The sequence below is a fragment of the Hakea prostrata genome, chromosome 9 (assembly GCF_041222555.1).
Source record: "Hakea prostrata isolate BN-2017 chromosome 9, UWA_Hpros_2, whole genome shotgun sequence".
Lineage (NCBI taxonomy): Eukaryota > Viridiplantae > Streptophyta > Magnoliopsida > Proteales > Proteaceae > Hakea > Hakea prostrata.
The window spans coordinates 7,406,820-7,422,141 of record NC_142608.1 but is presented as its reverse complement, the minus strand read 5'-3'; the positions used below and the strand labels follow the sequence as shown (position 1 = coordinate 7,422,141).

At 38.1% G+C, this 15,322-nt stretch overlaps 2 protein-coding genes across 2 annotated transcripts; both read left to right on the top strand.

Moving 5' to 3' along the window:
* Positions 1-4,851: 4,851 nt before the first annotated feature.
* On the top strand, positions 4,852-7,224 carry LOC149004408 (large ribosomal subunit protein uL2). The gene is made up of 2 exons (XM_089169589.1): positions 4,852-5,361; positions 6,591-7,224. The coding sequence occupies exons 1-2, from the start codon at positions 4,922-4,924 to the stop codon at positions 6,934-6,936; spliced, it is 786 nt and encodes a 261-aa protein (XP_089025715.1). The 5' UTR covers positions 4,852-4,921; the 3' UTR covers positions 6,937-7,224.
* A 3,434-nt stretch (positions 7,225-10,658) lies between these two features.
* LOC149004407 (RNA-binding (RRM/RBD/RNP motifs) family protein) lies at positions 10,659-14,985 on the top strand. Its single transcript, XM_089167898.1, has 4 exons — positions 10,659-11,005; positions 13,240-13,308; positions 13,386-13,492; positions 14,347-14,985. The coding sequence occupies exons 1-4, from the start codon at positions 10,720-10,722 to the stop codon at positions 14,434-14,436; spliced, it is 552 nt and encodes a 183-aa protein (XP_089024024.1). The 5' UTR covers positions 10,659-10,719; the 3' UTR covers positions 14,437-14,985.
* Positions 14,986-15,322: the final 337 nt, after the last annotated feature.

The window sequence follows — 15,322 nt, the reverse complement described above, 5'->3', positions numbered from 1 at the left end:
ATGTCATCTACTATTATTATGTTAAAATTAGTGACCACTAGACCACCAACTATTATGGTGTAAATTACATGGCACTCACTTGAAAAATTAAAAGTTACCCACACTTAAGTTTTCATGTTAAATGGTTGGTAAAATTACCCGTTTGGTTGTGAAAATCTCTGAATTCATGAAATCTAGAAATTCATCTTTTACACTAAAAACGTGAATCTGTAGATTTATAGGTATGAGATTTCACCCTTACTATAAAAGCACTAAACATTTGCGCATTCACAAAAATCTATAATTTTTTTTTTTTGTTGTTTGAGGTTCATCCGGGCTAGTTTGGGGGGGTCGAAACCCATGACCTCTCCACAGAGAAGTATGGATCTTACCACTCTACTAATCAGGTCTTGATATAAATTATTTTGTTTAAATTATATAAAATATAAATTATCCAAATACCCAAGGAAAGAAATCTCGCCGAGATTTCGCCGATGCCGTTGCTACTACTTGTCCAGATTTCCCCGACGCCACTACTACTACTTGTCTTCTATTTCTTTCTCTTTCTCTCTTTCTTACTTCTTCTTCTTCAACGATCCGGCGAAAATAGCAGTGGTTGCTACTACTTCTCTTCATTTCTTTCTCTCTCTCTTTCTTTCTTCTTCTTCTCCCTCTCTTTCTTTCTTCTTCTTCTTCTCCTTCAACGATCCGGCGATTTTTGTTTGATTCGCCAGAAAATCAACCGATTTTCGCTAATTCGCCGCAGACAATACAACAATCTCGTTTCGGGGCCTGTTCTCAGTTCAGTAAGGACCGAAATTCGGTGATATGTCATTCCATGCAAATACCCCTTGAATAGTAAAGTGACTTTATTGCCCTCAGCAAATGACCTAATCATTTAGTTGATGAAGGGAGAAATTTTAAAACTCAAATTACTCAAATGCCCTTTTTATGGTAAAATGACATAATTACTCCTCCCTGACTCACTCTCACCCCTCTCCACTCAACGACTTCATGACTTCATCTCATGAACCTGTGGGAAATTACCCACCACCTCTTTTGATTCTACCGCTTTTTCTGAGAGAAGTTAGGATTTATGAAAAAACAGTTATACTCTCGCTTTCACTTTCTCCTTTTGGTCCTCCCACATTTTTCTGCCTTGCATTTGCCTTCAGGTACCAAACCACAAGTACTCGGAACCAGAAAAATATAATGGCACGAGAGAGATTTCCACCCATTTCTTGTTCTTCCTTGGTACATAATTCGGAATTTGACCTTGGGAGACGAGATTTGATGCTTTTGTCTCTCTTCACCATTACATTTTGTGTTACACCTTTCAGGTAAGTTGAATCAACTCTGCAGTCATAACAAGCATTTGGATACAGTTCAATTGATGTTCGATTCTTCTCTACTGAAAAACACATGAGAATAAGAAAATAAACCAGTTTGTTGGAAAGAACTTGGGAATTGAGGATAAAATTGAAAGAGAACGAAGAGAAGAGAAGCGAAGCTCACCAATTCCCAATTCCGATATTAAAAGGATAGGATTTCCTATAAGAGAAAGAGCTACACTGTCGATTTTCCATTGAGTGAAACGTGGAGTGGATTGAACACAGAGGCATTACTGGAAGGTTGTGGTTTGCTGAGGAGAGAGAGAGAGAGAGGGTGATTTCCTGCTAGTAGTGGCAAGTGTTTTCAAGCAGACAAGGAGTAGGAAGAAGATCCCTTCACCCATTGAATGAATTAATTTAGGATAAGGAAATCCGAGGGATGGCTCAGTTGGCAAAATACCAACGCATCCACATAGGAAGTCAGAATTCGAATCCCCTTGGGGCAATGGGTAGAGCCTCTCTATATTAATTATATAAAAAGCTCCCCTGAAAATGTAGTCGTAGTGCGCCCAAGCTGGCCTCGATGAACCTCAGATAAAAAAAAAAAGGATAAGGATATTTATGTCATTTGTTGAGTTAAATTGAAAATAATAATGTCATTTCATTGCCAAAAAGCATTTGAATTTTAAATGACTTAATTAAAGATAAGGTCATTTAAGTAATTTTACTCGTCATTTAACAACAAAAGTTAATTGTAAATAATTTATAATTTTTTCAAATGGGTGCCATGTAATTTTCAACATAATAATGAACAGTTATTATTTTTACTTTCATCTAAATTATAGTGGTTGTCATGTAAAAATTTCTAAAAACAAATTCCAATCATCAAAATATATTAAAAACAAATACTTATTTGATACCAAATCTGACCTTATCAGTGTCTGTGTCGGTCGCCATTTTGACTCTTTTTTCGGTAACATGATTCCCGATCCTACTTAGAGGACTAAAACCATGCCCTCTATTAGACAGACGAAATTTTATTTAATCCATTTTCTTGTAGATGTATGATATGTGTTTCAATATCATATCAAATGGTTGAAATCTGAGGAAATGGAGGGTATTTCAGGTGTACAAATCAGAAATAGAGGACAAAAGCTAACCCATCTGATGTTTGCCGATGATTGTTTGCTCTTTTCGGAGGTGAAGCTAGATCAATTATGGAACTTAAAGGCCTGCTTGGAACTATATTGCAAAGCTAGTGGTCAGAGGATAAACTTAATGAAGTCTAAAATGACTTTTAGTAGCAACACACAAACAAAGTTCAAAAGGTGGTTCTCAGAGGGTATTCAAAATCCCATATGGCGAAGGAGCAAATAAGTATTTGGGATTGCCAACTGACTTTGGGATGTCAAAGAAAATGGTCTTTAAGGAGGTGGAAGAGAAAGTTGAAGCCAAAATGCAGGGCTGGAAGAATAGATTTTTATCACAAGCAGGGAAGGAAGTGTTACTTAAATCTGTGGCCTTTTCAATGTCAAATTTTACATGTTCTCATTTCAAGATTCCAAAACAATGCATAAAGATATAAGGAAAGCAGCTGCTAGATTTTATTGGGGAAGCCAAGAGAAGGGAAACAAGATTCACTGGGTGTCATGGGAGAGAATGAGTATGCCAAAGAGCAAAGGAGGGTTGGATTTTAAGGACCCAGACCTGCAAAATAAAGCACTACTAACAAAGTTAGCTTGGAAGCTATGGTCGGATCAAGGGTCTATGTGGGCTAAAATGATGAAGAACATTTATTTCCCAAAATGTAGCTTCTTGGATGCCAAAGCTGGGGCTGCCCCTTCGTGGGCGTGGAGGAGCATATTGGAGGGTAGGGAGGGTCCCAAGGCGGGGGTCTCTGTTGGAGGATTGGAGAGGGTTCAAATATTGACATATGGGATGATGGGTGGATTCCCACATTGCCCCTTTATAAAGTGAAGTCAAGAAGGCCCATCAATTGCAATTACAAATGGGTAGGAGATCTTATTGACCCTTTGGAGAGAAAATGGAGAGTGGAGATCTTACAAGAGCTTTTTTCGAGTGAAGAGGTGGAGGAGATCCTGAAAATTAATTTGAGTATGTTTCCACAAGATGATACTCAATACTGGGCAGCAGCTCGAAATGGGAGTTTTAGTGTGAAATCAGCATATAAGGCTTTATGCTTAATCAAAGAGGAGAAAATGAAGACGGGCCCATCAACCTCCATGAGAGGTAACTTCAGATTTATTGAAAGCAGAGTTTGGGACCTAGTGTGGAAATGTACAGCCCCTCCAAAATTGAAGCAGCTTTTATGGAGAGTCCTATCAAGAGGCTTAGCTGCGGCTGCTGAATTGAAGAGAAGAAAAGTGCAGATTGATCCAGTTTTGCTCTAGATGTGGGAAACACGAGGAAACTATTGACCACATATTTCTAACATGCCCATTTGCAAGACTGGTGTGGTTCGGCTCTCCTCTCTCGTATGTGGTGCCACAAGGTGAAGAAGTGCGGATACATCTTTGGTTTTGTTCATGGGATAATGTGATGAAACAGGAAGGGGTGTGCTTGAAGGAGTTGGCAGGAAGGGTTGCTTTCATCATATGGTATCTGTGGCTTGCTAGGAATGAATTGATATTTAGAAAGATTGTAGGATCTCCTGAGGAAGTGATCCGTAGAGCAAACATTGCTTTTGAGGAATACAAAGCAGTGTCAAGGCCGATGGTGATAAGCAAACTGAAAAAAGAAAAGGAGAAAAAGGTTTGGAGTGCTCCTGAAGTAGGATGGGTTAAATTGAGTACCGATGCATCATGGAAGAAGGAGAAGACGGGACTAGGGTTGATGATCAGAAACTCGGGTGGGGAGTGCAAGTTGGCTGTTTCGAAGTCTGCTCAAGCTATCTCTTCTCTTGAAGCGGAAGCCTTGGCTTTGAGGGATGGCTTGCTTTATACCCTAGGTGAGTGTTTTGATAATGTAGAAATCGAGTCTGACTGTCTACAACTTGTTCAAGCTATTGAACGTGGCCAGGGCCCGCCCGAAATTTCATCAGTGTTAGGAGATATACTTCATTTAATGCCCATGTTCATTGGTTGTAAGATTGCCCATATTGATAGGGAGATTAACAGCTGTGCTGACTCTCTAGCTAGGAGGGCCCTATCTTTGACGGGAGAGATAGTTTGGCCCATTTCCGATCCTTGGATTCAGGCAATTGTTGCCTTGGATTCCTCGGCTGTATCTCGCTCAGTTACTTAATGAAGGTTTTTCTACCAAAAAAAAATGGTTGAAATCCATTTATATATCACATCAATCTTTTAAATTATGTGATTTATAAATAGACCTTAACCTTTTGATGTAATATTAGACACATGACACATATTTACAAAAACCAGGATACTGGTCATTGCCTTTGACCCTAAGGTCATCAGTAAATAATGCGTTAAATGAAGGGCAAAATAGAGACACCATGTTCTGCCGCTTATTTACTCCAAAAACAAAGAGGGAAAAAAAAAACCTGCCGCTATATATTCTCACTTTTTTTTCAGTAACCCTAAACCCTCATTCACAGGCTCATAGCAGAAAGGGGCGGAGGGGAGAGCGAGATGGGAAGAGTTATCAGAGCCCAGCGTAAGGGAGCTGGATCAGTTTTCAAATCCCACACCCACCATCGGAAGGGACCTGCAAGATTCAGAAGCCTCGACTTCGGCGAGCGAAATGGGTACCTCAAAGGTGTCATCACTGATATCATTCACGACCCAGGTCGAGGTGCTCCTCTTGCCAAAGTCACCTTCCGCCATCCTTTCCGATACAAGCACCAGAAAGAGCTCTTCATAGCCGCCGAAGGTATGTATACTGGGCAGTTCGTCTACTGTGGTAAGAAGGCGAATCTCATGGTGGGCAACGTTCTCCCTATTCGATCTATCCCTGAAGGTGCCGTTGTTTGCAATGTTGAACATCATGTTGGTGATAGGGGCGTCCTCGCTAGGGCATCTGGAGACTATGCCATTGTTATCAGTCATAACCCTGATAACGGAACCTCTAGGTACGCTACCTAATTTGTTCACTTGCTGTTTTGAATTATGTTCATTTCCTTATGCTAATGCTGTGTTAGACTTCGGTGATTTGTTTCATTGTTGAGTACTTATGTGGTTGATGATGATTCTCTTGATATTTGGTTCTTTCTTGGAAATTATTCAGTTCCCAAAAATCAAGTAATGAAGGGATTGTGGCTGGCCTTGGTTGTCTTTTTAGATTATTGAGTATACTAGATAAAATTTTGGGTTGGGTTTATTTTTCAACAGTTACCTCTTGGACCAAAATTTTGTATTTCTGCACTATGACTGAGATTGGAGGTGGAGCTGCTGCTTGTTAAGTTGTTTTGGAGATTCTGTTGGTAATCTTGGATTCAGAATTGAACACAAGTGGTGTGTCACGTTTGCATCGCTTTTATTGCAAAATCTTCTTGTTATGGAGTTTCTGGTGGTGTATGTTGGATGCAAATTGGAATACAAGTACTATGTTAAGATTAGCATGTTTAGTGGGTGACGATTTTTTCGATTTTATGATATATGTTGTGGCCTTCTGTTGAAATACTCAACCTATTGTGAAGATAATCAAATTTGGGTTCATAGGTTGGAAACTGTTAAAAGGTGCCTTCCAGCTGGTATTCTGATTTTACTTTGAGCACTATTGTAATGATTTGGCTTGCTGAAAAATAATAATGCTGTTCTTTAGCGTTACAATCCTTATGATACCAATCTGAGTAACATACCAGTGGTTTCCCCATGAAATACCATCTTGTAAGCTTTCATTCCAGACCATATACTATGGCTATACTTAATTAGAAATAGTCAAAAATGTTGAACATCTTGTGTGTTTTGGCCAACGAAAAATATCACTCCAAGATCATGTGCTGCACTAGTAATGTAAGTTGGAGATGATATGTTCACAGGATTATGCTGATGCCAAATAGAATATTGTCCTGATTAATGCTACCTTGACCTAACACTCCTTCAAAAACCTTTGAAGCATGTTTTGGAGAGGAAAAAAAGAAGAAGAAGTGGTTGGCATTCCTTTGGTACAGTGGTTATCAACTCTGGTTTTCCAAGTCATTGGAGTTGTGTTGCTTTGGTGATTAAATGCATGAACCTGATGACCTGAACACGGGATATGTATTTGCAGACGGCAACAGCTTTAAATGTGATATTTGATGTTAGAGTTGATTAGGTTCTTTCTACATTAACTTAATTTCTGCTTTTGGGTTTGTGCTAGGATCAAGCTTCCTTCTGGAGCTAAGAAGATTGTTCCAAGTGGGTGCCGGGCCATGGTAGGACAGGTTGCTGGTGGAGGAAGAACTGAGAAGCCACTTCTGAAGGCTGGAAATGCTTATCACAAGTACCGAGTGAAGAGGAACAGCTGGCCCAAGGTTCGTGGTGTTGCCATGAATCCTGTGGAGCATCCTCATGGTGGTGGTAACCATCAACATATTGGTCATGCCAGTACTGTTCGGCGTGATGCCCCTCCTGGGCAAAAGGTTGGTCTCATTGCTGCCAGGAGAACAGGTCGTCTCAGGGGACAAGCTGCTGCAACAGCTTCCAAAGCAGACAAAGCTGCTTAGTCGAGTCATTGCCCTGTTTTTTTGTTGTGTAGTTCTCGGTAGAACTATACTTTCTTACTCTATCCGGCTCTCAGCCAGCAATTCTGAACAATTGAGGTTTTTGGTTTTAGATTATATAGTTGATGAAGATTTTTGTTTGTCTTATGATCAAGGCTGTTTTGATGAATTCCTTCCTAAAAACGCCAGGGATCTGTACTGTGAGTTACATTTTCCTCCAAAAGAAATTTGAGAATTATCCATGAATTTGATCCAATCCAATGCTTATACCGAAGATTACGCCTGTTAGATATGTAACATCGAGTTCTTATTCAGAATTTAACATGCTCTTCGCTAAGAATCCAAGAAAGACAACCGCGAAGAGCATTTTTCCCCCCCCCCAGTTGGGCCATCTTCAAAGTGCAAGGTGACTGATATGCATCCGATTAGGTGTCGTTGATTGGATTTGGTTTTGCATTTGTCCCCTGAGTTTTTGTGGTTCGTCGTCAACAATCAACATTACAGAGTTCTACCTTCTCTTTTCTCTTGCAAAAATGAGTGCTGACTTAAATTTTTATTTTTCAACGTTACAATGTACAGATCAGGTTCTAAGCCGAAAGCATTTAGTAGAACAAGAGAAAAGCTTAGAAAATTGAAACAATGGCTCTTCTTTCGTCTTCAGACTTTGTGCCCTCGTTTTTCTGCCCAATCTGCAATCTACACAATATGTCATACTCAAGAGCTCCATCCAATGTCGAATTGAATTGGCAGGTTTGTTTGATGCATTGCTAGCATCCAACCCCAAGCAGAAGAAACTAAGCCATCAACAGTTCTTTTCTTTGGTGGAAAGCCATGCATCATTTACCAATCTAGCATTTGAGACAAGAGTAGATGGTTCTTTGGTTGGCTTCCTTATTCATTTATCAGTTCATTCTTTTGATTGAGAATGAAGAAAAGAAGAAGGAAAAAAAAACAAATTGCACTGGTACCTCAAAATGGAGGCCTTAAAGCACTAACACCTCCACTTTATGTTTAAAAAGTGCAAAGATCTAAAAATTGGATTTTCATTAAATATATTTGTCAAATTTATCACTGAGAATAGTTAAATTACTGTTTATTTTCAAAAATATCCTTATAATAAAATAGTGATAAATTGGACAAATATATCCAATAAAAATCTAATTTTGGGGTCTATGTGCTTTTTAAACATAATGTAAGTTGTCAGTGCTTTAAGGCTTCCATTTTGGGATACCAGTGCAATTTGTTAAAAAAAAAATCTATTCTCTCTTAAGGACATATACAAATTTTGGTTGGCTTCTTTATTGGAGATGCTCAATTTGAGCAATATTTAAAGTATCGGTATTGAATATAGTATTGGTCAAATAATTTTAAAAGAAATATCATTTTATATCAAGTATTGCACCATATTAGCCAATACATCTTATTGTAATCCAATGAAGAGGTCTATGTAAATGTATCATGTGAATGTATACAATGTGAATACGTATCAGTTAACATGGTAAAAAATTAGAAGGAAACTCAAGTTTCGATCAGGTGAAAATAGAAAACTTAGGAATGAAAACTTGGGAAATTTGAAGGAAACTTAGGACTTTTCCATACAAGTTTCGATAGGTTTTAGAGAGTATTTTGGGGTGGGATTCTATATTTAAGATACTTAGAGTATAAATATCACATTGGTTGTATTTTGCTAAGAAAAATCAATGTAGATATGTCATTCAATATACATAACATCAATGTAGAATTGTCCAAAAAGTACATTACAAACTTAACTACTTAAGCACATGACATTTAATATATAATTTCTAACTTCAAAATAGTTGACAATAAAAGGAAAATACAACTTAGTGCTAAGAAGAGTGCCAAGAGTGGATTCATCCTGTGAGCTGAGTAACATTCCTCCTCCAACTAACGAACATAGACATCCCATGACATTTTATGCCTATGGTTGTCAATGTAATCGACAACTGTAACTTTATGAATCTGGTCATCAACATGCTTAAGATACCAGCCTGAGGAAATATGCACTTTGGATAGGGAAGTCCTAATGGAGGGGGTATTTGTCGTGGTATTTGGAAAACATGAAATAAACAAAAAAAATTGAAAATTTGGAAAAGCTACAAAATTTACAGGAAAAAGTCTCAAGTTTCCACAAAATTTCTCAGATTTCCACAAAATTTCTCAAGTTTCCACGAAATTTCTTAGGTTTCCACTAAATTTCCCAAGTTTTCCACAAAATTTGAAAAAAAAAATTCTCATGAACCAGCTAGTCCAACTAGATTGAACTAAGTTTCGATGAAATTTCGTCAGTTTCGATTGAAACTCAGGACTTTTTTTCGGTCCTCATGAGTTTCGTTTCGTATTTTCCAAAATGAAATTTTTTTGTGGAAATTTCGCTAGTTTGGAGGGAATTTTGTTCTATGTCAGTTAGTATTATATCGTATCATAAATACTTTAAACCTTAGTTTTAAGAATGAATTTTTCCAAATCCTAACAAGTGATATCATTGTTTTTGCAAACCCTGCAACGAATACACGGTGACAGAAAATCAACACGTGTAAGATATGATTTTTATGCTGCAATAGTCAATTTGAGGTTCCTGCAACATGGGTATCCTCATCCTGTCTTCCAAGGTGGTCTATGATTCTATAATTTTAGTTATGTTCTAGAAGTGATTTCAGAAATTTTTGAACAACTAATGAGCTAAAATAACAGAAGTGTTTAGCTGCTTCTTGGACAAGAAGGGGATGTCCAATGAGTCCCTTATGTTCAATGGCATCGATATTTTTCAATCGTATCATCAAAAAGGGTTATTTAGTTGGTAATGACCAACATTTTTTAGTGAATAGATTGTAGATTCAACTTTCTCTAATGGTATATACGTAATAGTTCCCACCTCGAATATAAAGCTACTGGTTCTCAAAAGGAAGAAGTAATTTTCAATCGAATAGGAATCGAACAAAATACAACTGATCCATATATGCATTTTTTTTGTTGAAATTAATCCATATCGAGACCAAAGTGACACAAAGGGTTTAGGGTTTACCGAAATGACCCAAAGGGTAAAGACTAAGAAGTCTAAAGTCTTAATACTTGCATAGGTCAAACTCGAAAACATTACATAGCGGGAGACGCAATGTCACCATTTTTTTTTAGTTTTCAGTCACCATTTCTACACCCCCTTTGTCCAAAAAAAAAAAACAGAAAGAAAGAAAGAAAAAAGAGGGTCTAGAGTCTTCGTTCGTTGACTCTCACCTTGCAACACCAATTTATCAGGTTCATTTCCTTGTTATTTCTTTGTAGATGTGTGACATGTGTTCCAACATTACATCAAATGGTTTAAATTTATTTAAAAATCACATCAAAGAGTTGATTTTTTTTTTGGTCGATTGACCTGTAAATAGATTTCCACCATTTGATGTGATATTGGAACACATGTCACACATCTACAAGGAAATGGAAATGGACCTGATATTGCTCCGTAAACTCTCCCACATTTTTAAAGTTTGTAACGTACATGGGGTTAAAGCCCAGGCCCATGCGAGTCACAATGTTCGGACTTATGGGGCCTTTTCGTCTTTTTATACTAACTAATAGTCTCATCAACCATACCTAGAATGAAGGGTAAATAAGGAATTTGACCCTGATCACATTGAAGTCTTCCTCAGTGCCGTCATATAACTATATAAGGCGTCTCTGCTCTCGCTTGGTTCTTTTATTCTGTGGCTTCATTTGGTTGCGAGGGAAGGTGAGCGTGAGAGCTTTGTGGCGGTAAGCAAAGACGCAGCCATGGCGATGAGATCATCTGCAGCGGCAACTCGTGGACTGAGAAGACTAGTCTCGAGCTTCACTTTCGCTCCTCCGCCTAGTACCGCTGCTATTACAGCCTCCCCTCCGGCCGAGTTCTCCACGAGCCTCTTTGCCTCGGGCGGAATGACGGCCGTTAGAGCAGATGCGGCGGAACCATATGGAATGAGAAGACTATCCTCGAGCTTCGCTTTCAATACACCTCCCAGCACTGCTGCTGATACGGCTCCTCCTAAGGCCGAGCCCTCCACGAACCTCTTCGTCTCAGGTACGCCCCTCTCCTTCTTCCGGTACCCGTTCTTTACTATTTCTTTTCTTGTACAAGTTCCAAGAAATGTCGTATTAGGATCATTCTCTCTGATGTCCCTGATTTTGGTTGAAATTGAATTACCGTTTCTGTTATTTGATCAATATTGGTCGTATTCATGTAGGTTTAGCGATTTTTCTTTTTTAGGTGAACAAAAAAATGTGTTTTTTGGGTTAGTATTTCTGTTGTTCCGATGTGGTTTTTACTTTTTCTTACTAATAGTTGCTAAGCCATGCGTTTGTATAATGGAATAGATGAGTATGATTCATTACGGAATCCAATATTAAGATAATGGTTACCTGGGTTAGCCATCTAACAGTACTTGTATGTGATTCAGTTATGCATTTAGTGTTGCGAGATAAAACTTTTGGACTATGCCAAGTTTGTGCGATTTGATTTGATTGAGTTACTAGTTGGTTTGCTGTTACCCCTGACCCAGCGGATATCAGTTGAACAAGAATTCCCAAACTCACAGTAGGACGCTTTAGGACAGGATTCTCCTTTTCCTAGTAGGAAACGAAGTGGGAAGAGCTCATACCTGTCGCTGACTCGCAGAGATGTTCCCTCCATTTGAAGAGCTTCCTGTCTAGAGTAGTTTTTTATACTTATTTTCCTGCTCTGTTGAGCAGGAAAAAGTTTAATGACAGCATTAGCTAATAAGTTCAGCACAGTGATCCTTGGGAAATTTATCACGTTTAGAATGCCAAACTTCCATCTGGTTAAAGTAAAAGATCACTTCATTTGGGGTAGTCTTTTCTTTAATCAGTGGATGGTAGAATACTGTGAATCCTGATCATGGAAACAAAATTTGTTTATAACTTCAAAAGAAAAGCATACTGGAGCAGGAAATGAATGATAATTTGCTCTACCATAACCTGGAGAATTTTCCTGATATTTCAGGAAAATCAAGATTTTTAGGATTTTGTTTTCTTTAAAAACCCTCTCAGTAGTAATGAGTATACATTGGTACAATGAGCTTCATAACTCATCATAACTCCTCCATTTTATGAGTTTGCCATCCATTTTTCTACCGTAGTCATTTAGGGGCTCAGTTGTCGAGGCGTTCACCAACACACACACTGATATGCTATATCCCCTTTAGGGCCCTATGGAAGCTAAGCTAGTGCTGCTTCATGAGAATGACAATCCTGAAGGAAGCAATTTAACCTGAGGATAACAGTGAATATATAGAAATTCATTTATATCTTCATAGTTTATCCAGTGTTCCATATAGTATATAGTATATAAGATTGTTGTTAATGCTCATGTTGCTTAAGAGGGACAGAACATGGACACTCCTAAACCACACAGTAAACATAGTGGGACCACATACCAGGGTTCAAGCGTGCTATTATTGTAGTAAATTGAAAATGATATGAATAGAATAGAAGCCTAGAAGGGTCTGTATTTAAGTAATCTCTTTTTAGGAAAAAGAAGAGGAATAAAGAAGGGTTTTTTGTCAATCGAATAAAATTGTTGTTTGCAGTAAGAGCTCTCTCATCAGGTTTATGGCCTCGTCGTATATGAGGGGAGCAGTATCCAATAAAATGTAGAAAAGGCATTAGTTCCCTCTGCTATTTCTCTTCTAATATTCCTCCACCAGCAGCTTGTTCCCTCTGCTTTTACTTCAACCCATCTAAAAACTTAACTTACCCCACAATGTACTTGTCCCATACTGCTAAGCTGCTTCCCATTTAGACTGTTCTGACAGTTTCATGCTAGGAGCCATAAAATCTATCTTTTCTACCTTCAGTGACATGTTTTATCCTACCAGCTCAGCATCCAGAGCTCAAATATCTACTTTTCTGCAATCGTAATGCACTATGAGTTCTTGAATAACCGGGACATCAGCTGTCTTTTTCTCTTTTTAACCCCCCCCCCCCCCCCCCCAAAATAAAAAAAGAAGAAAAAAAATCAAATTCATCTGTGACTTGAGTATCTCATCCTTCTTTATTTATTCCACTTTGTGTTTTATGTTCTGGTAATACAGCCATCAACTTGATCTTTTAGAATTCATTGTTTTCATGTGTTAATTGCTTGGGATGACATGAATATGTTAACCTGATCTCTTTTACGAACATTTGAGACAAGATGGCATGACATTACCTGTTTCCCACACTTCCACTTAAAGGATGCTTGTATAAACTGTATGATTTTTATTCTCCTTGCTAACCTCATCAATGATGTTTTCGCAGGGCTTAGCAAGCGTACTACTTCGGAAGGGCTTAGAGAAGCCTTCGCGAAATTTGGTGAAGTGGTTCATGGTAATTTTATTGGTTTCGTAAGTGTTCCTTAGATTAATCAATTGAACATTGAGCTTCAATCTATCTGTGATTTGCAGCTAGAGTTGTGACAGACCGTGTCTCAGGATATTCCAAGGGTTTTGGTTTTGTACGCTATGCCACTTTAGAAGATTCTGCAAAAGGTATAGAAGGCATGGATGGCAAGGTAATTAAACATAAAAAAAAACTACTACTTTACTGATGGGTTTCTATGCATAAAATCGTTCTTTAGGTTTTTCATCATCATACAACCAAAGTTGCCCGCTGTATGTAACAATAGAATTGTGTTCTTGGCTGAAGATGCTAATCTGACAACAGGATCTACCAAGGTCTTCATGAATATTTATTTCCTCTTTGACCTTTAGTTTTTCAATCCCCAATTTGCATTAGAAACCCATGTTAAAAGTGCTGGTTACTATGTCCCTAGGAATCTCTCTAGTGAAATGTTGGCAATTTATCTATCAAATTATTCAAGCTGCTGATCTTTGAGGAAGATAAGATCAAAAGAATGTCTTTTTCGATAGACAATAAATTGATAAATGTTGCTGGAACATTGGGTCCAGTCAAAAAAAATTGTAGAAACATTGGTAACTGATTGTTAATTAATGCAAGTGATAAAGCTAGCAGCACTTACGTGGTTGATGTTTTTAGTGTAAGGAAGTTTTAACTGTATGATCAATCTTGAGGCCAGCCTAAATTGGTTTTAGCTCTTAGTAACACTGGAGACATCAACGCATTGAAGACTCATAAAAACTAAGAGAGTGGTTTATTGGAGTAAGATTTGATACTCCGTGCTGCTTATCAGTCTGCCACCAAGCCTGGTTTTTATTTGAATTTGCACCCAGGCCTTTGATGAGCAGACATTCCCAACCATAACACAAACCATTGTAACAGACCAGGCCATATAAGTTGAAGATGATATCTAATTGTAATGCATTTTTATAGTTACCTTATTCCTGAGGTATACAATATTGTACGAATTCCACTAACTAGCATCATTTTCGTATTTCTGTTGCCCAGTTTCTGGATGGATGGGTTATTTTTGCGGAGTATGCAAGACCTAGAGAAACGCCACCACCTTCACAGAATCCTGGATTTGGCCGTCCTTGATGCAGCTGGAAAGTGAGCAAGCTTTCCATCACTATTTTTGCAGAATGAGAGCTCAAATGTATTTTATTATCTGGCCGTAGCTTCGGCTGGATGGCACTAAATGATTTGAAACCACAAAGTTTATTTTCTGTTGTGTGGGACTTGTTTGCTATTTACTATGATTGTGGGATTTTGACAGTTTCTTATAGCATTCTATACCATGAATCAAGCTATAGAAAAAGACAGGAGAGCATACGAATTCTAATGAAAAGCATTTTGGTTCTTTTAGTTTATGCGTTACTTCTTTATAAGATTCTTTGTTGTAGTATGTTTTTTTTATATATAATAATTTTCAATTGGTTTTTCTTAGGGCCTTGCCTGTTTTCACGTAATTTTACCTTTTTGTTTATGCCCATTAACCCTGCCAAATGCCCTAAATTTCAAATAAAATTCAGTCTTCTAGGAATCATACTCAAGTTTTCCTTCAAATTAGGCATCATACATGGGAAAGAATGCTTTGTAAAGTTATTACCCCAAAAAAAAACTTTCATCAAAGTGAATTCTGGGAGTTAACATCCTCTCCTCCTGTGCAATCCGTAATGTCATTCCTGCACCTTCACACATGTCCTGCTCAAGGTATAGGGCTTGCTAAGTGTTGCACATGTACCTATGGTCGGAATTCAAAGTAGTGGTTGAGATTCGATCTTGGCCACTTGTTTTGCTTTTTTTTTTTTTTTTTCTGGTTACAGTTGGTGTAGTTGAAGAAAAGAAAAAAGAAAGAAAAAAACGAGTGATCTAGATTGAATCTCGACAATCACTTTGAATCCTCAGCATTCACAGTTCAGTGCTGAAGCCAAATAACAAGGTAAATGAGTAGGCCTGCCAACCCAACTGTGAGTGGTGGGGG